The sequence below is a fragment of the Natator depressus genome, chromosome 13, assembly GCF_965152275.1.
Source record: "Natator depressus isolate rNatDep1 chromosome 13, rNatDep2.hap1, whole genome shotgun sequence".
Classification (NCBI taxonomy): Eukaryota; Metazoa; Chordata; order Testudines; family Cheloniidae; genus Natator; species Natator depressus.
Window position 1 is genome coordinate 19801028 of NC_134246.1, and position 27979 is coordinate 19829006.

At 47.1% G+C, this 27979-nt stretch overlaps 1 protein-coding gene and 1 long non-coding RNA gene across 2 annotated transcripts in view; one reads left to right on the top strand and one right to left on the bottom strand.

Annotated features, from left to right (window-relative positions):
* Positions 1 to 14555: 14555 nt before the first annotated feature.
* CCN5 (cellular communication network factor 5) lies at positions 14556 to 26198 on the top strand. Its single transcript, XM_074970151.1, has 5 exons — positions 14556 to 14689; positions 17666 to 17882; positions 20631 to 20882; positions 21474 to 21676; positions 25029 to 26198. Exons 1-5 carry the CDS (start codon positions 14630 to 14632, stop codon positions 25050 to 25052), a joined length of 756 nt encoding a protein of 251 aa, XP_074826252.1. The 5' UTR covers positions 14556 to 14629; the 3' UTR covers positions 25053 to 26198.
* The window catches only part of LOC141997725 (uncharacterized), a 53332-nt gene continuing 45497 nt past the window's right edge, over positions 20145 to 27979 (bottom strand). Inside the window, exon 3 of the long non-coding RNA XR_012641763.1 lies at positions 20145 to 20838. This is a non-coding gene — a long non-coding RNA (uncharacterized LOC141997725). The remainder of the gene's footprint in view (positions 20839 to 27979) is intronic.

Below are 27979 nucleotides of genomic sequence, written 5' to 3' on the forward strand. Positions count from 1 at the left end.
CTGAGCTCCTGTTTGGCTGCAGTTTGTTCTCTTTAAATATTGGGTGTGAATCAAGTGCTAGTGAAAGATGCTGAATTGACAGCTCTGGAGACTGAAGTCCTCCACTCTCCCCCAGAACAGGCCCTAGGGCTCCCCCACGTAGCCCTGCTAATTTGCCGCATGTCTGACCCAGCAGGGCCCCTCTCTATGGATGAGAAGAGAATTCAGTCTCACCAAACAAGGATGCCAACAAGTGCTAGCTGTAATGGTCTTTATTTGGGACAGGGACACCTTCTGCTGGGAAATGGACTCCTTCTCATCATCATCCAGGCCAATCTCAAAGGGCCGTGGCCTCCGTGCAGATGGAGCACTGGTTAGATTGGTCTCCGTCTAGGTCTTTAAGATGGCATGGCTGGATGTTCTTTGTCTATCGTTGCCAATCTTATCGTGACCGCTAAACACATGGTCACCAGTGGTACACTCGCTGCCATGAAACATGCTTTGTGCTTCATTGGTCTTCTATCCGAATAGACTGTCCTTACCGTGATGCTGGTAACCCAAGTGCCAGCTCTGGCAAAGGCCTAGGTGTCAGCTGAGATCTGACAAACTCACGGCTGGAAGCCAGACCAGCTCACTTGTGTGGTAGTATAGTTCAAAGTTAAAATGTATAAGAATGTGTTTAGTGTTTAGTAAATTTCATGAAGACTTGGAGGATGTTACATGCATTGTTTCCACTTATCTGTACCCTGTTATAATGGAATAGCAAACATTTGCATTGTGCATACCCCTGTAACTAAGTAACCCATCAAACAAGAAAGAAGCCTCGTAGAATGAAAATGAAAACTCTAACAGGAAAGTGCTAATTCCTGGGCATGGCAAGCAACTGGTCGTTGTGTGTGAGAGCAAACATCAAAGACTTTGTTAAGTGCATTGCCCTCCCCTTCATGAGGAAGGGCCCTACATGGGAACTCTTGCTGTCAGCTTGGTTTCTCTGAGAAGAAGCTATAAATATGGACACAAGGAAAAATTCTTCATCTCTGGACAGTTTGGATTCTAACAGAGCACTGCTGGAGACTCACCTGTAGAATCATAGACTCAGAGACTTTAAGGTCAGAAGGGACCATTATCATCATCTAGTCTGACCTCCTGCACAACTCAGGTCATGGAATCTCACCCACCAACTCCTGTAACAAACCCCTAACTCATGTCTGAGCTACTGAAGTCCTCAACTCGTGGTTTAAAGACTTCAAGGTGCAAAGAATCCTCCAGCAAGTGACCCGTGCCCCACACTGCAGAGGAAGGCGAAAAAACCCCAGGGCCTCTGCCAATCTGCCCTGCAGAAAAATTCCTTCCCGATCCCAAATATGGCAATCAGCTAAACCCTGAGCATGTGGGCAAGACTCACCGACCAGACACCCAGGAAAGAATTCGCTGTAGTAACTCAGATCCCACCCCATCCAACATCCATCACAGGCCACTGGGCATATCTACCGCTAATAGTCAAAGATCAATTAATTGTCAAAATTAGGCTATCCCGTCATATCATCTCCTCCATAAACTTATCAAGCTTTGTCTAGAAGCCAGATATGTCGTTTGCCCCCACTGCTTCCCTTGGAAGGCTGTTCCAGAACTTCACTCCTCTGATGGTTAGGAACCTTCGTCTAATTTCAAGTCTAAACTTCCTGATGGCCAGTTTATATCCATTTGTTCTTGTGTCCACATTGGTACTGAGCTTAAATAATTCCTCTCCCTCCCTGGTACTTATCCCTCTGATATATTTTTAGAGAGCAATCGTATCTCCCCTCAACCTTCTTTTGGTTAGGCTAAACAAGCCAAGCTCATTGAGTCTCCTTTCATAAGACAGGTTTTCCATTCCTCGGATCATCCTAGTAGCCCTTCTCTGTACCTGTTCCAGTTTGAATTCATCCTTCTTAAACATGGGAGACCAGAACTGCACACAGTATTCCAGATGAGGTCTCACCAGTGCCTTGTATAATGGTACTAACACCTCCTTATCTCGACTGGAAATACCTCGCCTAATGCATCCCAAGACCGCATTAGCTTTTTTGACGGCCATACCACATTGGCGGCTCATAGTCATCCTGTGATCAACCAATACTCCGAGGTCCTTCTCCTCCTCTGTTACTTCCAACTGATGCGTTCCCAGCTTATAACAAAAATTCTTGTTATTAATCCCTAAATGCATGACCTGCTTTAGCCTCTCAATAACTCTCTTTCCTTTTTCTTAGCTAATAAACCTTTAGTTAGTTTACTTTAGAATTGGCTACCTGCATTATCTTTGGTGTGACATCTAGGATGCTAATTGACCTGGGTGAGCGAATGGTCTCTTGGGACTGGGTGTAACCTGAATATTTGTGATTTTTTTGTGTGTGTGTGCAAGTGACATTTATTACATAGTCCAGCTTGCCTGGGTGGCAAGATAGACTGCAGTGTCTAAGGGGACTGTCTAGGACTTCATTATGAGACTATTGTTGTACGTTGAGAGTTCACCTGTGGTAGTGGGTTAGTGAAATCTAATTATAGAATGTACCCCCAGTTGGGGTGTCTGCCCTGAGGTAGGCACTCACGGTCATGAGCCACTCCAGACAGCGTGACATATATCAAGCAACCTGGTGAAACTAGACCATTGCTGATGAAGGCGGTTGCTGGGGTCAGCTATAAGTACCCCGATCGCTAATCTTGTCCCGGGAAACAGACTAAGGCCATGTCTACACTACCGGCTAAATCGCCACTGCTGCGATCGATGCAGTGGTGTCAATTTAGCAGGTCTGGTGAAGATGCGCTAAGTCAATGGGACAGCGCTCTCCCATCAACGTCTGTACTCCACCTCCCCGAGAGGTGAAAGCACTCTCCCATTGACATACAGCCGTGTCTACACTGCACTAAGTCATCTTAAGTTATGTCGACTTCAGTTACATAACTTACATAACTGAACTATCATAACTTAGATAGTTATGAACTATCATAACTACAGCGTTAGTGTAGACCAGCTCTAAGACCCACTAATTAATTTACATGGAAGCCACCAAACAGCCATCAGATAACATAGCTCTCACTCCCTAGGAAGCTAGGTTAGATTTTTGCCACTGCCTCACAGAGGAAGATGCTCCACCTCCTATTTGCTCTCCCTTAGGCCACACAACCCCCACATAGCTGGGTTCTCCTTTGAAATACATGTTTGTGGAAAGCCACACTCAGCTCAGTGGCTATTTGCTGAAGAAGAGAACAAGCAGCAGAAATACCATGTGGTCCCCATTCTCCTAAGGGTTTTGCAGTAAAATGTCACTCCCCCATCCCGTCAAATCCCTTTTCTCTTTGGGGTCTGTCCTGCCTTTGGGGTCTGGTCCCTCTGAGAGAAACAGTAGCACTCAGACGGACCACTCTGCTATCTTCCCTTCAGGCTTACACTGGATCGATAAAAAGACAAGTGGGAACTTGCAGCGAGCCCAGGGGGCGGAGAGCAGCCATCGCGTGAGCTTGGAGAGCCTCATTCTCCTGAGCTAGCCCAAAAACAATAAAGCTTCTGCAGCTGGAGCCAAGGACAGGAAAATAAAACCTCTTCTACAAGCGGCTGACTTTCCAACACCACCCGATACATATCTCTTGTTCTCCTCTTTCCCTTTCCCACCCCTACTCTGAAAAGCCCCCTGTCAGAGGGTCCTGCCAGGGAGAGCTGCCTGCGCTCTCTCCAGAATCCACCAATGCCACTGTGCAATCCAGACCTGACTTTACACGTCATTTTCTTTTTAACATCTCCACTAGACGGCGTACCACACCAGAAGCTAGGACCGCAAACTGCAAGGAAGTAACTGGATTGATTCACCTTTGTCAACTAAGACTTCTTTGATTACTTGTTTGTGTTCCAGGCCCTGCTGATGGAGGCTAAACAAGCCCTATGTGCTGGTTTAGCTCTGAATTACGTGCATTGAGAATGTTAGGCTAGCTCCTGAACATACGGCAAACAGCCCAAAAAAAGAGAGAAAAAAATCTTACGTTAATAGACATATGTGTACCTACCTCTCACCCCAAAGCTCTTTACCATGTAGTCATCTGGAGTGCACCTACCTCTGGGATGGGACACTGCAGTCGTTTAACAGTCCACAGTAACGCAACATGCTAGATTATGACAGGAAGTGAAGAAAAATACCCTACGTAGCTGAAACTGTAGGGAGAATCACAGCAGGCAGAAGGAACAGCAATTTGATCAGGAGACCTGAGTTAACAATGCAACTCCTGCGAAAGTTACCATGGGCTCTTCTGTCACCGCACAAGGCCAGGACCTTGGTTTTACATCTCAGCTGAAAGACAAAACATATATTAAGATTTTTTTAAAGGCACTTATGTTTGATGATGTTTGGTAACAAAAATAAACTCTCAGAAGACTATAGTGTTTGAGATTTGAAGATTCCTGACATTGCTTACCAAACAATAGTGAAAAAGGCTCCTCTGAGTGAAGTCTACGGGCACAAAAGCTTTGTAATACAAATTCCTATTCTTTGGATTATCTGAATATTGAATTTATGGTGACAATTATAAATTATTTTTGTCTGGCTTCTAGCGAAAATCACACAGAATTCCTGCCAGGATGAAATGTCTACTCAAAACATTTTTATTATCCTTTCACAATGGTTGATCTATGGTTGGCTACACTGCAGCAATAATAACAATAACCCCCCCCGGGTCTGAATTATGAAATTTCTCCATGTATTTGGCTAAGCAAACTATTTTTTCAGTTTGCATTATTGAATTTTTTTCCCCGGTACAATCTCTTGGCTTCTTCTCCCTGGACATTTTAGAATTTGACAACAGACAATTGGAGCATGAGTACAGAGAGCCATTTTTAATATTTTTTAATGGTGTTAGTCTAGTGCCCCTGAGAGATGATGAACAGACAGCACTGAGAAGAAAACCCTTCTCCACAGAATAGGGAGAGTATGAGCACTGGCAGGGCAAGCTAACCCTCTCACTGTCCCACCTACGTGCCTCAAACCTGACTTGCAGGGACCATCTTTGGGTAGGCGGGGGTAATTCATTGTCATTGCGCACTCACTCCTGGGCCTCTGCTAACATAGAGGGGGTCAATTGGTCCCAGATGAGCTTGTGGTTTTATGATGTGGTCACCTGACCATTAGAAACTGGACTAAGGCCTACATTCTTTTCTCACAAGTCATTTGAACAGTCACCAGATGGTAAATACTTTCAGCCTCTACTAGTTTGGGCCTGGATTGGAACCAGTGAACCAAAGGTAAAAGACTCCACATCCCATTCCCAAGCCCCTGGACTAGCCAGTGCTCCAACCCCAGACTTTATTTTTTAAGTGATGGCAAAAGAACTGGAAGAAGCAGAGTAAAGTTTCCAGCCCTGGATGGAGATTCCTGTTATCATGGCTAGCCTTTGCAATGCAAAATAGAACAGGATGCCCTGTTCGAGCTACAGGACATAACAGCTTTAAACAAATGAAAGGTATTAGGGGAAAATGTGCTATATTAATCACAGATGTATGTGATTTCAGTGGAGTACAATGCACTGAAAATATATGTGATGTTATCAACGATGGTATGTTAAATGGCTTTGACGTGAAGAATAGCTGCATAAAATGTAAATTCATTGTGTCCGTTTCTTTATTTCTATAGCAACAGCAAAACCTGCCAATGTGTTTCAAAGGAGTTTTATTCAGATCTGTGTATCAACAATTTTCTTGCACAACTGACCACAAGCAGAGGCGCCAACTGTTTAATACCACGGAAAGTGCAGAGCATAACATATGGATTTCATTACAAATGATGAAATCACATGCATGGTACAGAACACATATGGGGCACACGCTCCAATGGGGAAATGTTACAAGGACTTTTAAATCAAACCACCAATCTCCTTGTCTTGTGCTGCTGGAGGTCCCTTTGTGATTCAGCGTCTGAGCATGGCCCATGTCATTCTCATGGGGATGAAGATCCCCCTCATTCTCTCTCTTAGACCCTTTACTCAGATGCCGCTGGTGGTCCAAGCTCCAGTTGCAGGCAGCAAAAGAAGACCCAGCTTCGCCCAAGGCTACCATGACTAACAGTCTAGGAATCAGACAGCAGAGACTTGAGTGTGTCACTCATGAGAAATGCCAGACATCTCAAGGCTACCCACAATCAGCAGGCACAGAGTCAGCGTGGACCTTACAGGTACTGGAAGCAGTTCAGCTTGGGGCAGTTTAGCCATCAGCAGAAAATATTTTTACCCACGAAAAACAAATTTTTCCTTCCTAAGTCTGCAGTTGCGTGTCCCACTGGAAGTGAAGTGGGAGGCTGGGCTGGAATGCAGGCTTGTCCCGTTCACACACTAGGATTCCACTTCTGCAACTCAGGACACTCATTTAGCGCTTAGAAAAAACTGATTGCCCTTTGCAGAACCAGGAACAGTACTATCTTCTAGTCTAGAGGCTGGTGCACCTCCCTGGAGCCGCTAAACAACTAGTCCTAGCCCCATCTCCAACAAGCATCACCAGCCAGTTGGACTTCCTCCTTCCATGCACAGGCCGGTAGCAGTCAGTTCAGTTGTAACAAGAGCCCTGCTTGGATCACCTGTAGGGACTGAAGCCAGGAGCTCTGAAGCTGTAAGCATAAGTCACTGCTGTTTGAGCTAAAGGGCCTAGTCCATTAGCACAGAGGCAGTAGCAAACTCATAAACCTCTGTAAGTGGTGTAGCCTCTGAAAGACAACAGAAAGCCACCTGGTGTTAGCATGGGTGACGCAGGCATTTTAGCCAAGTTTGCAGCTAACACCCAGATTCATGATGTGGCCTGTTTTCCCTTTGACTGTGTACATTAGGTAGTTGCTCCAGTGCGCTACGTAGCATCCAGTAACTGGCCGAGTTGTGTAATATGGTCAGTAGCGATGGGCACATATCTTATTAAAGTGTCTGATCACCCAGCTGCTTACTACCCAAATCTTCTCCTTCCCCAGTACTCAGCTTCCCTGACATCTTTAGCGCGGAAGCAGGTGTGATTCAGTTATTCAGTACCCAGCAACCACTGCAGCCTAAAACAGTGAAATAATCAGACATTAGTGACTCTACGAAGAACCTCAGTCGAACTTCTCTGCCTGCCAATGTTCTCTTGGTGTTTTGAGTTTCTCATTCCATCTTACTCAGGGACAGATGCATATCCCACTGAAGTCAAAGCAAAGACTCTCGACTTCAGTGGGCTTTGGATCAGCTCAAGAGGTTTCTGAGCCAGTGTAGTAAACTAAAAGCTAGACTAATGTAAGTGTGTCTCCAACTGCCTAACTCCCCATCCCATGTGCCAATCGCCTTTCCTTTGCAGGCCTTATTTCTTCAGGCACTTCTCTAGTTGGCAGGACTCTCCATGAGTGGGTGTTGCAGCATGTGGGTAAGATCCCCAGACCCAGATACGGAGACATACGCCTTTATGGATATTAATACAATGCTGCCTCCCTTCATTTTTCAGTTTTGTTAGGTAATTCCTGTGTTAATGAGTGGTGCCAGGCTGATGGTGCTGGACTCTGAGTTAGACGCAGAACAGTTACAACACGCAGCTGAGAGTAATGGCCGTGCAGGCTTTCCCTACCTGCCCAGTGTCTCTCAGCCCAGCCCTGGAGAAGCCTCCTGTGCATGCAGGAGGGGAGTTCAATTTCCATGGATCATTCCTTGCTTGGCCTCTCTGTGAGGCTGCCAGTAGGTGAGTGCCAATGGTGAAGGGACACTTGTTGCACTGGCACTCTCTCTGTAGAAGATTCTGGATTTTTAAAAATCATTTTCATTTTTGGGAGGAAATGACTCAGCTATGATCAGCTGGACCATTACATTCCTGCCCTTCACACTCCACCCTGATCACAGGGGGATCGCCTCCAAGCGAGGAAACAGGACACCAAGGGCTAATCCTCGGCTACCAGTATATCTCTCCTACTTTTCAGTGCACGTGGCAAGGGGGCACAGTGTTTTGGAGGATCATTCATCATGGCCTCCTAGGTAATCACAGGAGTGGGCGGCTCTCCCGGTGCTATAGCAGGGCTGGAGTTGGTCCTTAGCATGTGCTCCTTGGGAGCCCGTGATGAGGCTCCCAGGCCACGCCATTGTACGCACTGCAGGAATCTCACTTCCTTTCATCTGAGCCTTTCGTTCTCACTGACAATCCCCTCTAATGCTCTTCTGAGCAGGAACCATAGGCATCGACTCCATGGGCGCTCTTGGCCTTGCAGCACCCATGGGAAAAAAATAGTGGGTGCTCAGCACCCACCAGCCACCCACCGATCAGCTGCTCAATGGAAGGCAGGAGGTACTGGGGGAGGGGACAGGTGCGTGAAGAGGCGGGACGGGCCTCGGGGATGGGGCGGGGTGGACAGAGGTGGAGCGAGGGTTGGGCCTTGGGGGAAGGGGCAGAGCAGGGGCAGGACCTCGGGGCGGAGCACCCGGAAGAAGAAAGTCAGCACCTGTGGCAGGAACCCGCCACAGATCAGGGCCAGACGAGCAGAAACCTGCCACGCCAGTAGATGTGGTGTTTTCTCATCGTCGTCCTCTGGTAGCACAAAACATCTTCTGTGGGGAATGTCTGACAGTCCTGCAAAGCATGGGCAAGCGCGGCCTGTGCCTGTCACTAGGGTGCATGTGGGAGAAAACGCCAGCAGGTGCTAAAGGTGGGGCAGGGGGCAGGAGAGAGAATGGCATGCCCGGGGGTTTGCAGAGTTGTCAAAGGGAAAAGTACTGAGGCTACTGATGGGGGATGGCGGCGAGGCCAGGAGTTCATCCAGGTGCTGGGGTGGAGGAGTGGGATGGTGACAGGAGAGGAGGGTTGAAGCAAACTGGGTCAAAGGGAAAATGGCATAATCGTCGAGGGGGAGATGCAAGGAACTTCAAAGCCAGATGCACCCATCCTGTTATGTGCTGATCTGATCTGATCTGATCAGGCCCATAGAGCAGAAGGTGATGGGAGCTGCTTAGTCACATCTCTCTCTCTCAGAGAGACGTGCACCTTTTACACTAACTCCATCCACTCCACACTCCCACATGGGCCTGAGGAGAGGAAGGCAGGCTGCATGCTCGCTCACCCCTCCTCCCCCTGGCAGAATGGCACCAGGCAGATGGCAGCCTCTATACCACCTGTGTGCCTGCAGGGTCCCTTCTGCAGAGCTGAGCATGGAGCAGCAAGGCCTCCTCTGAGAGGCATTTCACCGGTAACCAATCTGGCACCTTGTCTCCACCAGCTCACCTTCCTCCTCACTGACACCTTGGGTGGAAGTTAACAGCACGTATCCCACTCCCTCTGTCAGCTCATAAGCATCCCAGCCAGTGTGGCAGCCTCCTTAAGGACCAGAGCCAGTGGGGTTGTGGGTAAGAAGCCCAGTCCCTGGACTGGTTCCCTCCGAGCAGCCAGGAAATCTAATGAGGTTGGAGTGGATCCCTCTGCGGATACTTGTTCAGTAAACAGCCATGATAAAATCCTAAGTATGGGCAGTTGGCTGTGCTTGGATTTGTGGTTTTGGCCTCCTTCATCCCTTGCTATTTTCTTTAACGCTGCAGCTTCCTCTCGCTGCCTGAGCTCAGCTGGGTTCCTAGTGACATCACTTGTTATGGCAATTTCAAACTCTCCCTCCTCCTCGAAGGGCTCTCTTCACAAGTTACTTTGCGAACCAGCTCAGAGAGAAAGCCCAGCCTGCAGGGGAGACTGCCAGCCACTGGGCATTATTTCCCTATATCCACCAGCGACAGATGACCCAGGAGCCTCACAAGCAGGGTTTGCAGTTCAGCTCACTGTATATGTCATTAGTCTTGAGAGGGAGATGATCATAAAGAGAACAGAAGACACTGTGTCTTGGAGTCAGGCATTCACTAGTGAACATGTCCTGATCTTGAGTGCCAGGCATGGTGAGGTGTGGTCACGTGGCTAGAGCAGGGGGCCTGGGAGCCAGGACTCTTATTCCAGGTTCTGCTAGTATCAATGAATTGCTGTAGCACAGGGGTGGCCAGCCTGAGCTTGAGAAGGAGCCAGAATTTGCGAATTTACATTGCCAAAGAGCCACAATAATACATCAGCAGCCCCCCACCAGCTCCCCACCCCCAGCTCCCAGAGCCTCCCGCCCACTGGTATCCCTGCCGATCAGTGCCTCCCCCTTCCTCCCCACACCTCCCGATCAGCTGTTTCGTGGAGTGCAGGAGGCTTGGGGGGGGACGGGGGGGAAGGCACGGCAGGCTCAGGGGAGGGGGTGGGAAGGGGTGGAGTGGGGGCAGGGCCTGTGGCAGAGCCAGGGGTTGAGCAGTGATCACCCCCGGCACGTTGGAAAGTTGGCACCTGTAGCTCCAGCCCTGGAGTCACTGCCTATACAAGGAGATGCATATGGCTCCGGAGCCACAGGTTGGCCACCCCTGCTGTAGCACCTACAGCCCTACTGTGCTAAGCGCTGTGCACACATGTAGTAGGAAATAGACCTGATCCCCCCAGGCTTACTAGGGAAGCCAGACAAAGAATTGAGAAATTAAGCTTTCGTATCCTCATTTAACTGATGTATACCTGAGATTAAGTGACTTGCCTGCAATAACACCAAGAGTCTGGTGCAGAGCCAGGAACTGAACCTAGCTCTCAGGAGCCCCAGTCCTGTGCCCGAACCACAAGCCCATACCATGTTGCCAGGTCTCCCACTCACTCGGACAAGCCCCCTTGCTTGTCTGTGCCTCCCTTCCCCGCTTTGTAGCAACAACGCCCTACCCCAGGCAGGCAGCAATGATCACTAACGTCCAGCATGTGCTTGGAGGTGCTTGGCTCGCAGGGCTGTATTCCTGGCAGCAGCTCACCTGTGCCCAGTGCAGCTATTTCCTCATTAACAGCGATACACGGAATTTGGGCTGACTTTTATGAGGTGGGACATGCTTGATCCAGGAAAGGATCGTAAATCTACCACAGACAAGGGAAGGCTCCTCCTCATAGCGAGGCTACACTCTGTGGCACGGTGAAGATGGGTGGAGGGGGAGCTTCACTGGCTCCCCAGCCTTTTCCATGTGTCTCTACTCCAGCACACAGTGCCTGGAGCACTCTTTAGCCCTGTCAGAAACCCAGAGGCCTTGGGCAGATTGCTAACTGATTCATTGTAAGGAGTTGCTCTTGAAGCTGCTAATTGAAGAGAGCAGAGAGCGTACTGCAGAGATCGCATTTCCATGAACGCAGTGCCAGCGTAATTTCTACATTGCAGCTGGACGTGTTGCCAGTTATCAGCCTCCCCTAATAACGAACAGAGAGACGGGAATAATTAATTAACTCGCTGCACCTGAGCCAGGCGCGGACCAACCTTTCGGCAACTCTCAAGGAGTATTTGACGTGGGGTTCTTCTTCTGCTGCCATTTCCAGCGGCCTGCCTGGGGCCTTGTGACGCTCAGTGCAGCGTAGCTTCCAACACAGCGTATTGTTTTCCTGGAAGCTTTTGAGGCTTCACCAGAACTGCTCCCTCCAGACAGCTAGAAACAGAAGACAAGGTGGAACGCTCAACTTGGCTAAAGCCTTTTTACTGCAGGTTTCGACTGACGGGTGCTCGTGGAGCAGCATCCTTGCTCCACCAAGGAACACGGCTGCTTGTAAGGAGATAAAGAATAACTGGAACAAGTGCAGCCCAAGCCTCTACTGGACACTACACGGTCTTCAACCCAGCCTGCCCAGTCCACTTGAAAAATGCGTCTCTGAGTGATAACAGATTTGAAAAAGAGACCCTGATTGTCTGACACAGCCTCTCCTGAAGTGGGGAGACTATCGGTTTTGGCCAGAATAATGGGAATTCCTGCCCTCTGTTCTGTACGATTTTACAGCAGCCTTTGGGAGGTGGGGTTATAGCTGCACAGAGCACAAGGTCTCATTAACACATTGCTTACAATTAATGCTTTGCTGAGCTAGAACATTGAACTCCCACAGACAGCTGGGTAATAAGGAGGTGGAGAATCAAGTTGGTAACTGAAAATGTCCAAGTATTTTCTTGATCCACTCTTTCCATTCCTGCTCTACGTTTTAAGAACAGATATGTTCCTGGTAGCGTTTGCGTATTCTTTGTAGCATCTGCTTTCAAGTACCAAGCAATGCAGAAGGCTTGTACAGCAAAAAGACAGGAGCAGAGATCTAAGACTGATGTTACAGTGACAAAAGTTTCTTTTATTTTTTTCTTCTCTTTCAGGCAATCTCAGTGACACGAGGGCTTTGACAGTTTGCACCCAGGAAAAAAGAGAAAAACGTCTTTTCCTGCTAATTGTCATTTTAGCCCTCTACTTCACTTTAGAGTAAACACTGATACAAAGACATACAAATAAAGGTTCCAGTGGTTTCCATCAGGCACAGAGCTAGGGGAAATCTCACCAGCTCCATACCATGACTGGCATACAGGGCATCGCTAGAAGTAGTTAACACATGCAGCCCACACTGGAATTAGAGTCACAGATCTTGAGGCCAGAAGGGACGACCAGATTATCCAGTATTACAGGACCCCAACACCACCCAGCACCTGCCCACTAAACCCAACAACCAAAATTAGACCAAAATATCACAGACCTCAGAAGAATAGGAGGGACCAAGGTGCACTAGCGTCCGATGCCTGTGCAATGGCAGGGAATTTATTAGGTCAAATACACCCAGATAATTCTAGCAATTGACCCGCACCCCATACTGCAGAAGAAACTGAAACCCCTCCAAGCTCACTGCCAGTTTGACCTGGGTGGAAAATTCCTTCCCAGCCCCACATACGGTGGTGGTCAGTTAGACTCTGAGCACGTGAGCAAGAACCAGCCAGCCAGCACCTGAGAGAGAGAATTCTCTGTACCACCTCAGAGCACCGGCCCACCCCATCCAGTGTCCCATCTCCAGCTGTGGCCATCTGTGGTGCTTCAGAGGAAGGAGATAACAAAACAATACCCCAGAATACAACGGGGGAGAATCCTTTCTTGACCCCTGCTGTACCAGTGTTCCTCAATCAAAGGTAGGATACAGACCTTAGGAGATGTCCCCTACCAGCAGTAGTACCAGACTGAAGGCAATATGTGACCCTTGGATGGTCCTCAGTGGGGTCAATGGGGCGGGAGTGGAACTATGGGGTTAGAGCTACAAGGGACTCAGTGTCATGGTATATCTATGGCAGATTGCCTTAATCCAGCCCTGGTACCGTGCCCTCCCCTTTGGATTGTGGAGATCATGCCCATCCTTCTATGCAAGGTCCTGTTAGAAGTGGCAAATGGCAACATAGTCCCGGCCCCCCCACCCCAGTGTTACCAACTCTCATGATTTTATCCCAAGTCTCGAGATAGCTGGTATTTTTCTTAAAGCCCCACCTCCTGGACTCATGAATTTCTGCTTTCTTTTCTTTTCTTTTTTTTAAAGTAAGTTTCTAGCTCTTTTGGTTTTGGAGAAAACCTGGAGACTGTGACCCCCATCGCCCAAATGGTTTAACACCAGAAGGCAAATAAAAAGCACCCAAAATTTTGGCTTAAAAATCTCATGATTTTTTAGGGCCTGCCTCATCATTTTTCAACACTAGGGATTGGCAACAGTGCTGTAAGGGCCAGATTTTAGGCCCTCAGATGCCCCTTGTACCTGCCCTTTGCAGACACCAACACCCCTGCATGTAGTCAAAACTGAACACACCTTTTAAATAATCTCTCTCAGCAACAGAAGCTCTGTGCAGCAGGCTGGGGAGCCACTGCAACAAACCAGTTCTTCAGTGTTAATGCAACACCTCAACTTAGAGGAGATAAACCTGAAATTAGTGAGAGAAGCTCACCTTGCAAACTTCGTGTCCTCGGTTTCTGGGAGCCTAAAGCAACTCATTGAACTTCCATAGTGAGTGAGGTACATAACCCTGAGATAGCCACACTGCCTGAGTAACAACACAGCACCCTGACCCTCTCCACTTTCAAAGTCCTGTCCCAGCATGTGGGCTCAGTGTAAAACCTAGGATGGATTCCCTGGGGCAGGCTTCTCTCTGGTTGTTCCAACGTCCTGGTCACGAGTTTGGGGGGGATGCCAGATTATCTGTGTATGTTGATTTTCCACTGGCAGGAAATGTGAGACTGGGGCAGATATTCCAGAAAAAGGTTTATAAAAAGTGGAATCACTTTTAACGTACAAATCCAGGGATGAATAGGTCCTGCAGGCTAGAAATTCAAAATCAGCAGGGAAATAGTTCAGTAAACAAATAGGTTCTATTCATGTTGAGTTTGAAACAGCAGGAAATGGTAACTAAGTATGGAGCTTTCATACCAACCTCAGCTATGGCCAGTTTGCCATTCCCTACTGCAGTCTCTCTGTGCTGTGCACACTTTCTTGCATTCTAGTACAGCCCATTCTCCCCTCTTCTGCTGCTTCTCCTGCTCCTTCAAGCCCATGGGAGACTCTCCCTTCTTTTTGCTTTCTCAGTGGGCTGCACATTCTCACCTTGAAGTGAGTGGAAATGTCAGCTGGAATGTGGGTTTGGGGGGAAAAAAAAAATCTTGATGCTTGTCCAAACCTACTCATGTTTATATTGGAGCCTGTGAGTGACATCAGAGCAGGGAAGAGTATAAACACCAGCAGGACCTTACTCCGAGACTTTTAAAACTGCAAACACATTGCTGCCTCCAAAGTGCCTGGGGACTGATGTGCTGAAGTGCCAGAGAGTAAGGCAGCATGAGAAGCCAACTGGAAAAGCAGCTTCTCTTCTTCTCTCTTCTCTGCGTCCTTTCCAAGGTAAGGAAGTGGGGGCTTTATTCTTAGTCAAGGAAGCTTTTGGTTTTTACTTACAAAGCAACCTGTAACCAATAGAAACTAGCTTTGTAACTGCAACAATTCAAAGATCTTACCAAGTTTATTAGTATGCATGCTGCAGAATGTATCATATTCATGCAACCCCTTGAAGGTAGAGGCAGGGAGTTCATGACTATCAGGAAAATGTTGAATTAAGTAGCAATGATTTAAAATTAATGAGCCACGTGTATCTCTAGTGCAATTCCACTAAAGACAGAGGAATGACAACAAAGGTAAGTTTGGACCTATATGCATGACCCATCTCCATTATTAATTGTGTCCAAGGCTCCAGCATGCATACCTGCTACCTGCAGACAATTGTATGTAATGGTTTATAGACCTACTTCTCCAGATTCATTGTCCTGCACTGAAGCCTCTGGGGACACAGAGCCAAGTAACCCGCACTGCTTTTTCAGGATTACTCAGTCATTATCCAGTTTTCACTCCCAAGATGTAGTGAAGCACATGTACAGCTGATGCCTCCTACAGGATTTTGGTTGCTCTAAAACCAAATTTTTTCCTGACTCTGAAGTGCTGTGAGAAACAATTCCCTTTGCAAAGAGCAGGAAAATTTAAAACTTTTGAATTTTTCAGTTGCAAATTTCTTGAAATGCTGCTTGAATTCCTCAAGTTGGACACACCACAAGCATTGAGATCATTGCAATGTGATGCCTGTTTGAATTTTAACCCGCATACTTTTGGCCTTTAATCATTAGGACAAATTGTCATCTAAGGACAAGCTAACTACAAAGGAACAGAAGAAAAAGGATTAATGGAACCAGATCAGATCAATCATCTGGATAATCTTTCCCCAATAGTGGCCTATAATAGATATTTCATAGGAAAATGAAAACCCATTATAAAGATACATCTGGACAAAGCTGTACATGAAGAAAAATTTCTTCCTGACCCTTGTAGCTCTCAACTTATTTCCTGAAGAATGATGATTGTTAGCTCTTGTTATTTCATCCTAGCCAGTGTAACTGTAGCTGTTGTACCTATTGTTATTCCTGTAAATCTCACTACGCTTTTTGTCTCAGTAAATTAAATAATAGAAGTGTATTAAAGAGGGGATTGTGCTATCTTGGATACATTTGACTCTCGAGCCTGCCACTGAAGTTACTACAGGGAGATAAAGGGTCATCATGTGAGTGGCACTGCTGCTGATGAGGAAAATAAACAGCAGCACCAAGATCCATTCTGTCCAGGTGTAGGCTGCAGAATGGGAGGGTGTTGCTATGAGACATGCTGCTAATGAAAGAGGGAAAGGAAGATGGTAATTAATACGAACATTCCAGTGGAATCCACGGATTGCTCCCCTCGTTGTCAGTCACAGCAGAGAAGCCAAGGTCTGAATCAGCATGGAGACTGAACTCTGCTCTGGCTTCATTTAGTAGGCAGGAATGCATGGCACATTGGTAGGGGCAGTGTGCGTTCTCAGGAAATTTACTCTGCTGCTGTTCATGTTGTACACAAGGGGGCTATCAATCCAGCATTTTTCACCAGCAATGAATTCACTTGAAAAATACACATGAATAGCTCCTGATATTTTTTCTGTGATAACATATTAATGTTCACAGCCAGATTTGCAAACAGGGCCCTTCCTGTGTCTGCGAAATATATTTGCACACAGGTAATTGTGCATGCAGAATGGATAATCGATATTTATATCTATCTACCTACCTAAACTCCTGCAGGTTACTGCACTGCAAATCAGCTGACTGTCCCTGCAAACAGGCATTTGTGCAAAAACTTTCCTAAGCAATTATCCATTCTATCTCAGCAGCTATATTTTCCAAGCACAACTAAGTTTCCATTGTTTGAAAATTTCAGCCAAGTGTGCCACTTGCACAACTGGCCAAATTGGTGCAGAGGCTGCAGCAGCTGGGGCTCAGAGCATCACTAAGGACACACTAGGGGCCAAAGCAAGAAGTAGTGACACTCGTTTAGTTTCACTCATTTGATTAAGCAAGCCTAATTTTGGGTACCCATAGAAGATGGTAAGATGTCCCACTGGTCTGATACGATGTAATGCCTGCAGGGAAGCTGTTCCAATGTACTACTGTATGTCAATAACTCACATTTTAACCGCTCCACAACAGTACAGACCGGCACAGCTAATTAACAATGTAACACACTTAGGAGCTGTTGTCTAACACCTGCATCATTTTTTGCACAGCCACACTGTGTTGGTGTGTAGAGTTGTTGTTGGGCCAAGTCCTGAGGCTGTGACTCAGTGTCTATTCAGTCCTTACTGCCTGTTCTCAGGCTAAACTCCCATTAAAGTACCAAAATGGTAACAATACTTAATGCTTACCTAGTACTTTACATTTTCAAAGTACTGTGTAAAAAATAATTAACTCAAACCCCTGTTCCAGGGCAGGTCAGTATTATCAACCTCATTTTACCAATGGGGAAACTGAGGCACAAAGCCGTTATGTGACATTCCCAAGGCCTGACTGCAAAACATGGTCATTAAGGTTAGGGGGAAAGAGAGGGAGACTCAGGTACTGGAGGAAATAAAGAGACAATGCAGTAAGACCAATTCTCATTGGTTTGTTAAATCAAAACTGGACCAGTACATAGGATGCCCCCTGCAATTCATTCTGAGTAATTTCTAATCTGGGGCTTAATCCTGTGCAGTGCTGAGCATCCTTGAATCTCATTGGTTTCTGTGGGGGCTGAAGATGCTCAGAATCTTGTGGTATCAAGCCCTATAGGAACAGTTGTTTTCAGATCTATCTTGAAGCCTCTCTGTGGAATGCAGAGTCTCCTGAGTCATGCTGGGAACAAAACCCTGACCCCCATGAAACTAAACCCCTAGCAAGCCTGAGGTGAACTCAGTGGGATTGACTGTAAGGTTGCAGCATCAAGCTAAGGAAAAACCCTTTGTGAACACTTATGGTTTTGCTTCCGCAGGTCTGTACTCAGCTCTGCCGGACACCATGTTACTGCCCCTGGATCCCGCCCCGCTGCCCTCCCGGCTCCCCTCTGGTTCTGGACGGATGCGGCTGCTGCAGGATATGCGCGCGACGGCTGGGAGAGCCCTGCAATCACCTCAATGTGTGTGATCGGAGCCAGGGCCTCATCTGTGATTACAGTGATGCCCGCCTGGAGAGAGGAGGAACCTGCAACTGTGAGCACATTCCTCTCACTCTTTTCATTAAAGCTTGGCTGACACCGGGGGAACGTCTCCCCCAAATCCCAGCCTGTTCAGCTAACCCCATCCTAAAACGGTTGGGAGCTGCAGCCAGACCAGGTAGCCTGACCCGCTGTCAGGGGAGTGGTTAATAAAAAGTGGTTCTGGATGCCTGGTGTCTGCTCTGCGCTGTAGCTCAAACCAGTTTGCAAGATGGTTTTGCTGACCCGGTTTCAAAGCCAGTTAGAATTTTGAGGGAAATGTCCCCAGTATCAACCAACCCACAGAGCTAGCAAAGGAAACAACTGTCCCAGGGTAGAGAGGGCTGAAATTTATCTGGAACATGCTTATATGGAACCCCAGATCCGACATTTAACCCCCAAAACATGCCTGTTAAACAAAGGCTCTGACCTCAGCGCAGGGAACAGACACAGTTTTATGCCACATCATCAACTTCTGTTCTATCTGGAGTTCTCACAGGAGCGTAAACAAACTCAACAAACACTCCTTGAGTTCCTGTCCTCCTCCGAGAGCTCAAGTCAGCTGACAGGGATGTGAGCTGAGCAAACATCAAACCTTCCCCGGTTACAAGAGCTAATGGGCAACGGAATCACTTCCTTTGTGGGGTTCCCAAGAAATGGCAGTTGCTGCTAGTTTGGAGGACTTACCTGTCTTTTTTAGGTATTTCTGGGATGCTCAATACCATAGTACCTAAGCTCCCATACCACTGGGCTTTGTGCTGTGCTAGGGGGCAGTAGGGCTGTCACAGTCCTAAAACTTTGCAGACATGAAGGACATTTGCAAAGTAAAGTGTCCATGGTTCTCTCGTGGGCTGATGAACCTCTTCTCTGAGCAATTCACAAGGAAGCAGGCGAGAAGGTTGGGAAGGAGGATGGGACCCCTTTGGAGGAGAAGCAATAGACTCTATTGAGAAGCTCTTCTCTCTCTCTCTTTCTGTCTGTCACTCTCACACACACACACAGACACACACTCTTCAATCACTGTCTCAGTGGCCTGACACTCTTCAGTCCAATTCAATCTTAGTTTATCCCTTCAGGACCCTCTCAGGCAAGAACACAGCTTCCTACGATCCCACACAGGGTACATCTCTGCCAGGGTACATTTCTCCTGCTGATGACACATTTCTCCTGCTGATGACACAGGCAATGAGAATAGGGTCCTGTCCTATACCTGCTCCCCTTCTGTCTTCTCAAATGAGACCTTCAAAGCACATGGGCCATGGGACCATGTGGCTGCTGCTCCTCAAAAGTACTTTCCATCCAGGGGTAGCTGGCACATCCAGTACCACTTTCAAGGCTTAGTTTACACTACACTACAGAGTTAGGTCGATGTAAGGCAGCTTATATCAATCTAACTCTGTAAGTGTCTACACTAAAATGTCTCTCCCACTGATGTAACTCGCCCATGACACCAACTCACTAACTCCGCCCCTGCAAGAGGAGTAGCACTTAGGTCAATGTAGTTAGGTTGACACGGTGTCAGTGTAACACTGTGTTCCTTACATCAACTGTTGTGGCCTTCACAAGCCATCCCACAATTCCCCACACTGACAGTTAAATGGGCACAAACGCTCCTGCTGACGGGACATACTGCCAACACAAGGAGTGAAGTGTGGACATGTAAAAGCAATTCAATTACTGCAGTTGGTTGCACATCAATGTAACTTAGGTTGACTTAATTTTGTACTGCAGACTTGCCCCAAGAGGAAGTCTTTGGGGTTCTGACTCCACCCAGAACAGGGAGGCAGCAGCCTGAGAGCTTTACATTCAGTGTGTCAATCATATTGTGAGCGACTCCCTCTCAAGAGAAACGCAGCAAAACTCCAGTTGTCTTGTTCCTTGATCCAGTGAGGAATCCCCTACAAGAGCTTCTGCCTGTGGCCAGTGACGGTCCAGGTTCCAGGCTCAGCTGAGGAAATGGGCTGGATGCACACAGAATGAGCTCAGCCTCTGATGAGGGATCCTGGTGAGCGGCCCCAGTGGCTGGCTGCTACCACCTGGCAGCTGAGAATACTAAGAAGTCTGGACTTTGAGTGTCCCCGCAGAACGTGCTACATACTGATGGTTATTATTTATTTATTAGTTAGTGCTGGTCCAATGATTCATCGTGAATAAATTATCTGACGCATTTTGGCATTTGTCTCAGAATTAAGCACACATCGTTGTTTTTATTCTCTCACCAGCTCTGCAGAGGGACAAATTATATTCTTTAAATAATTAATCCAAGAATTCTTTGCACTAAAAGGTTTATTTGAAAATAAATTACATCACTATTAGACCAGCTCTATTCTTATTTAATATTTATATCCGGTGCCACAAGCATGCATGGTGGTCAACAGAGAGCATTCAGCTACTTCTCTTTGTCCAGGCACTTACATTGTGATCACCACCCCCTGAGCCAGGAGAAAAACGCAATACCTGGCATGAGGAGCTCACCAGATAGACACTGTAGTTTATCACAGCCCCAGCAAAGCCAACCACCTGGCCAATCTGGTCGGTTACCTCCTTCACCTGGCCATTCTGGGCCAGATGCAAAGCCCTTTGGAGTTAATGGAAAGGCACTCTGATTTCAGTGGGCTTTGGATCAGACCCTAAGCTGAGCCCACAAATGACGGAGTCCCCTTTGTAATTATTGTATGTTTGCCCTCAGTGGAACCTGAGTCCTTCTCTCTGCGTTTGATTGGTTGCTTTGTTACTACTGGGTTACTCTGGGTGTTGGTTGCAGTTGAGGAGGGAGACGACAGCTGCGAGGTGAATGGAAAGGTCTATCAAGACGGTGAGGTGTTCCAGCCCAGCTGTAAGATCCAGTGCCGCTGCTCAGACGGAGGTTTTACCTGCATTCCCCTCTGCAGCGAGGATGTCCGCCTGCCCACTCCGGACTGTCCCCATCCGAGGCGTGTGGCGGTCCCAGGGAAGTGCTGTCAGGAGTGGATCTGTGAGAAGCAAAACAGTCACTTCCTTCAGGATGCCAAGCCAGGTAAAGTCCTGAGTGCCCTTATAGGTAAAGTAACATCCCTGGAAGGTACATTCACCACTGAAAGGGTTAAACCCAATGGAACCTGTTCTTGCAATTGGGTTCCTTACATTGTGTAACCTGCAACAGTGAGCAACTAAGCAACAGTACCTAAAAATGCCTTATCTTTGTTCTGGAGGGAGCCCTCTAAGGGTGGGATGACAGATCAGTCTACATCAGTGGTTCTCAAACTTTTGTACTGGTGACCCCTTTCACATAGCAAGTCTCTGAGTGCGACCCCCCCTAATAAATTAAAAACACTTTTTAATATATTTACCACCATTATAAATGCTGGAGGCAAAGCGGGGTTTGGGGTGGAGGCTGACAGCTCGCGACCCCTGAGATAATAACCTCACGACCCCCAGTTTGAGAACCCCTGGTCTACATGGCCCATTCACTCATCAACCTCGGACAGCAAAAGGAGAAACCCCACCCCCAACTCCTTTCACAGACTGCAGGTGCTCCTTGGTCACTACCAGCCTGGGCTGGATTCGTACCACTGACCCAGAGCAAAGTACATTTGTGTGTGGCTTAAAAGTCTCTTTCCATGTCCAGTGCTTAGGCCGCCTGGGACAGCATCAGCAAGCTTTTCCTACCTCTGTGAAGAATGGAGCACAGCGTGGAGTGCCTGCTCTGCAACCTGTGGCATGGGGATTTCTACACGGGTGTCAAACCAGAATCGGTACTGCAGGCTCGAAACTCACCAACGTTTGTGCATGCTTAGACCCTGCCAGGCTCTCCCAGGAACATCTAATATAGTAAGTGTTGGGCTTCAGCCAGTAAAACACTGCTAGCAGGTCTGTAGTTGGCAACAGATTTTATAGAAAAGGAAATCCCAACCACCACTCCGACGTAAGGACCACTGTAACCCTCTTAGCCGCTCTGACCACACAAGCACCAGTCACCAGCTAGCTGTGTGCCAGGGTGAGCTTCTCAGAAAGGCTGTCTCCTTTTTGCAAGCACAAACTGCAGCTAGAAAATCCAAACCTGAAACTAAACTGAGTGGTGCAAACCTGAGTTTTTGCCCACTAACTATGTGACTCCAAGAGCAGTGAAGGGTCCAACATTACCCAGAGACTGCTAATGGAATTGGCAAAGCCTGGACATACCCTCTGACAGAAGGTGCATTCACAACTCCCCTGGTCCCCTGATGTTTTCTCCTTATTATCAGTGTCATCTACATCAAATCAAGACTGAGCTGAAGCCAGTTTGATCCCAGGAATAATAGAGCTTTTTATTAAGCTATGAACCCCTCGAAGAATGTCTGTGACATTCACTTGGAAGTTTGAAGTGGCAAACTAACGTGCCATTGTGGGCCTTCCCTTCTTTATCGGCCACCTTTTAATACCTCCTGTGAGTAGCGTTAGCTGTCACCATCCTACAGGGTAAGTTATGCTCACACTAAGGACTGGCCTACCCAATGACTTTTGTACTGGTCTAACTAAGTCAGTTGGGGGTGTGATTTTTCTTAATATACAGTATACTGCTGTTTATCCAAAATCATATTATCCAAACCTCTGCATTATCTGAATTCCTTCCTTGTCCCCCAGCATGACATACATCAGTGGCTCTCAACCTTTCCAGAGTACTGTACCCCTTTCAGGAGTCTGATTTGTCTCACGTATCCCCAAGTTTCACCTCATTTAAAAACTACTTGCTTACAAAATCAGACGTAAAAATACACTATAACTGAAAAATTGCTCACTTTCTCATTTTTACCATATAATTATAAAATAAATCAATTGGAATATAAATATTGTACTTATATTTCAGTGTATGGTATATAGAGCAGTAAAAACAAGTCATTATATGAAATTTTAGTTTGTTTGTACTTTGCTAGTGCTTTTTATGTATGTTGTAAAACTAGGCAAATATCTAGATGCGTTGATGTGCCCCCTGGAAGACCTCTGTGTACCCCCAGTGGTACACGTACCCCAGGTTGAGAACCACTGACATACATGACATACATGCCCTCTGCTTGGTGTGGAACCAGGAAGAGATTTGGATAATGCAGAGGTTTTAGATAATACACCAGAGACCCCCTGGCCAGGACTGTGATGAGGAAGAGGAGGACAATCTTATTTAATCTTTTTATTACTGACATTGGCACAAAAAGTGGGAATGTGCTAATAAAGTTTGTGGATGACACAAAGCTGGGAGGTATTGCCAATACAGAGAAGAACCGGGATATCATACAAGAAGATCTGGATGACCTTGTAACTGGAGTAATAGTAATAGTATGAAATTTAATAGTGAAAAGTGCAAGGTCATACATTTAGGGATTAATAACAAGAATTTTTGTTATAAGCTGGGAACGCATCAGTTGGAAGTAACAGAGGAGGAGAAGGACCTCGGAGTATTGGTTGATCACAGGATGACTGTGAGCCGCCAATGTGATATAGCTGTCAAAAAAGCTAATGCGGTCTTGAGATGCATCAGGCGAGGTATTTCCAGTCGAGATAAGGAGGTGTTAGTACCATTATTCAAGGCACTGGTGAGACCTCACCTGGAACACTGTGTGCAGTTCTGGTCTCCCATGTTTAAGAAGGATGAATTCAAACTGGAACAGGTACAGAGAAGGGCTACTAGGATGATCCGAGGAATGGAAAACCTGTCTTTTGAAAGGAGACTCAAAGAGCTTGGCTTGTTTAGCCTAACCAAAAGAAGGTTGAGGGGAGATACGATTGCTCTCTAAAAATATATCAGAGGGATAAGTATCAGGGAGGGAGAGGAATTATTTAAGCTCAGTACCAATGTGGACACAAGAACAAATGGATATAAACTGGCCATCAGGAAGTTTAGACTTGAAATTAGACGAAGGTTTCTAACCATCAGAGGAGTGAAGTTCTGGAACTGCCTTCCAAGGGGAGCAGTGAGGGTAAAAGACATATCTGGCTTCAAGACTAAGCTTGATAAGTTTATGGAGGGGATGTATGATGGGTAGCCTAATTTTGGCAATGAATTGATCTTTGACTAGTAGCGGTAAATAAGCCAAATGGCCTGTGATGGGATGTTGGATGGGGTGGGATCTGAGTTACTACAGAGAATTCTTTCCTGGGTGTCTGGTCGGTGAGTCTTGCCCACATGCTCAGGGTTTAGCTGATCGCCATATTTGGGGTCGGGAAGGAATTTTCCTCCACGGCAGATTGGCAGAGGCCTTGGGAGTTTTTCGCCTTCCTCTGCAGCGTGGGGCATGGGTCACTTGCTGGAGGATTCTTTGCACCTTGAAGTCTTTAAACCATGATTTGAGGACTTCAATAGCTCAGACATAGGTCAGGGGTTTGTTACAGGAGTGGGTGGGTGAGATTCTGTGGCCTGCGTTGTGCAGGAGGTCAGACTAGATGATCATAATGGTCCCTTCTGCCCTTAAACTCTATGATTTTATGATTCTATGTGGCACCAATCTTGCACCTGCAAAATGAATTGCAGGCACAAGTCTGAGCATTTGCCCCTCTAACTACTTGATTTGTGTTTGCAATGCAATTGCAGACATAGAAGTGGGGGTGCAAATTCCTCCCATAAAGGGAGAAAGTCCTTTTGGAAATCTGGCCCACAGAATGTAAAGAGAAGTCAACAGGAGGTAGAGTTACACATCATTGTCTGTGTAAGGGCTTTTCTAAACACAAAAATTGTACTGCATATAAATACATATTTGGTGGGTACAGAAAGAGAAGGCAGGCAGCAGCCTGGAGAAAATGTTAGTCTATCTGCTTGTGTTAAATGGAGTTAGTTCTGGCACACATGTGGCAGGGATGGTGAAGCATGACTCTAGGCATAATTACTAAGCAGTATCAATGGGCCAGAGGGCAGATGCCATCCCAGACACCATCTGCCTTTGAAGAAAATAGTATTCCGACTCCCAGGATGATTGCAGGATAATAAACTCAGGTAATCTGTGATGTCCCTGAAGTTAAAGCACAGCAGTGACATCCGGTTAGAACGCCATGAGAGATTCCTCTCTCAGTGCACAGGTCATTCTCACTCAGGTTTGAGAGACATGTCACTGATAGAGACAGGAGAGAAACAATTCTAAGATGCTTTAGTCTCCGGGTTGTCTGTACACTGTCAGTGGGTAAGAGAAAAGTTACACTGTCTGCTGTGTCTTTCCAGAGGGCAAGAGGAGGTGGTTTGTAGCCCCGCTCACACAGTTCAGATTTTGGTGTCAAGACTTCATCTCAGACTGACCCAAGCCCAGGTTGCTACGGTTGCAGCAGAAATGGGTGTTCTACCCCTAATGAAGCTAGGGAAGAACTGACTGACTTCAGCTGCAAAGGAGGATGAAGAATCTGGAACAAGATCCCTGGCCTCTTGCTCGTGCCCATTATGGTTTCTCTCGACAATGTGGGGAAATCCTGCCAGGTGTATTTTAAACCGTGCAGTGGCAACGTAAGCTTATTGCCAGCTTGTGACCGCTGTTGTAGTACGTCCCTTGGAAATGATGCTGTGTGGGTACAGTCACTCATGGGATCATGCATGATCCCCTCTGTGGGAGAGTAATTATAATGCCCCAGCAGGCCAGGCTGTCACTGCTTTTCCAAGTAGGTTTTTATCATTCAGAATTAAGCAATGGGGTTAGTCTGGAGTTAGCTTTGTATGTGGAGCCTGGAGCTGTCACTCTCAGGCAGGTTCTGGCTACCCGCGTGAAGGGATCTCTTAGGAGTGCCGGGATCCCCCAGGAAATGCTCAAATGGAGCAGTCACTGCAGTAGGGGAGGCAAGGAGGGTACAGTAAGGCTGGATCTTCAGACACAAATGTGCTCGGCGTTCCGGGCTGGCTCCAAGGCTCACTGAAGTCGATGGACAGACTCCCATTGATGTCAGTGGGCTTTGGATCAGGCCCTGAGAGTGCTGAAGAGCGCAATTCCCTGTACATGGATTTAAAAGCATTATTAAAGGTTGGCAGATCTCTGCCTCTCCTCTGTCTGTATTAGGGTCCCGTATGGAACGCTCGGCTATCAGCATTGCCTATGGGAATGTCTGGCTCGGATTATCCCGATGCGTGCTCTAAAGCAGTGAATGCCTTCCCAAGCTCTGGGGCAGTATCCACAGCATCACTGGTGCTTCAGCGCATAAGCACCAACTCCATGGGTGCTCTGGGGCTGGAGCACCCATGGGGAAAAATTGGTGGGTGTTCTGCACCCACCGACAGTCAAGCTCCCCACCCCGCCCCAGCTCACCTCATCTCCACCTCTGTCTCCTCCCCTGAGCGCGCCGGGTCCCCGCTTCTCCTCCCAGTGCTTGCTGCCGCGAAACAGCCTGTTTCGCAGCATAACAAGCTCTAGGAGGGAGGGGGAGGAGCGGGAACGCGGCGCGCTCAGGGGAAGAGGTGGGCCTGGGGCGGGGATTTGGGGAAGGGGTTGGAATAGGGACAGGGAGGGGTCGGAGTTGGGCCGGGGACTTTGGGGAAGGGGTTGGAATGGGGGTGGGACAGGGGTGGAGTCGGGGCAGGGGGGCGTCGAGCACCCACCAGCACCAGAGAAGTCAGCGCCTATGCTTCAGCGGCCTTTGCAATTGGTACTCTAGGATCCCCTCTCTATCTTGGGATGAGTCTCTATGCTGGGCCTACCTTCCATTTGGTTGTGCGCCTTCCATAGAGCTTCGGCTGCTCACCACTGTGAGACAGGAGCATGAAGCAGGCCAAGCGCCATGGGGGTTAGAGTAGATACTGTCAAATGGAAGCAATCATTACCTGCTGGTAGAGTATAACTCAGAGTCCATTAACTTGGCACAGTTGCCCAGAAAAAGTTTGGGAACTTCTATAGTGAAGTATGAATAAAAAACCAAAATGTTTAGAACAAGAAATAGGTATGGCCACCCCAAATCCTTCTACTTCTCCAGATGTAGACTGCAAGGAGGGGAATGCTTCTTTCCAAGGTCTGGGGATGATTTCTTGATATATTTCTTACTGGCCAGATTTTCAAAGGCCCAACATTCCTGCAGCCAACTCCTGATACACGTATACATTAGGGTTTGTGCACACACAATTGAGGGGTGCATCAACAATGCTGCTCCTTCACCCAAATGTCACACATACTGCTCTGCTTTGTTTTAATTTGCCAGCTAATGCCAAGACATTGATTGTCTCAAACATTAGAAAAAACACTGTAGGGAACAATTCTGTACGGACCTTCAGGGAAAGGACTAGATGGCACCTAATACCATAAGTTCTTATCTCTGATTTGTACAGTTCTATGATTCACATACAATCAGCTCATTATATCCAGCTACTACCACAAATAAATAGCACATATTCAAATTGTCATCAGAACAGGAGTCTTCCTTATGATAGTTTTAATTCTCCTTCCTTCTCTGAAAATACTTCCCTCTGAAAGTAACAATGAGGTTCCTATCCAGCAGAAAACATTCTCTTTAGCATTGCTGCATTCCGTCTACAATACCAGTGGCTTGGCATGTCTTTCAACCAGGCAAACAAGGAATTCACACACTGGTGATCCCATTCCGAAGCTCCGGACATGCCACCTAATATCCAAGCACAAAAACCTAAAGTCCATGGCCAAAAGAAAGGCAGCAAAACAGCAAACGAACCACAAAGCTGGGAAAGGGCCATCTTCAAACACGGAGGGGCTGTTCCAGCAGGAGCAGCTGAGGAGAGTTATTCTGCAGGCAGCCTGAGCTTTATTTTCTCAGAGTGATAATCTTTTAGGGTTATTCAAAACTGAAGTTTAAATGCCCTCTAATGGCCTTGATTTAAATCTGCAGAGGCAACACACTTCTCATCCCATGGACAAATGTGAATTGCAACTAGAACAGAGCTGTGTTTTAGACTATGAATCCAGGCAAGATCTGGCAATTTCAGTTTTGTTTTTGTGAATCTGAAAATAAAAATGTGCTCACCTAGCTGCATAGATTGTATTAGTGCATCTCTTAAAGAGAGTGGGCCCTGTTCTGATCTCACACTAGTTTTACGCTGGTGAATCTTCACTAACATCAGTGGAGTTATACCTGATTTACACTAGTATAAATGAGATCAGAATCAGGCCCAAACAGCTTGGATATGTCTGCAGTTCAGGAAGCTTAAATTTCGATAAGAGAAACGCAGGC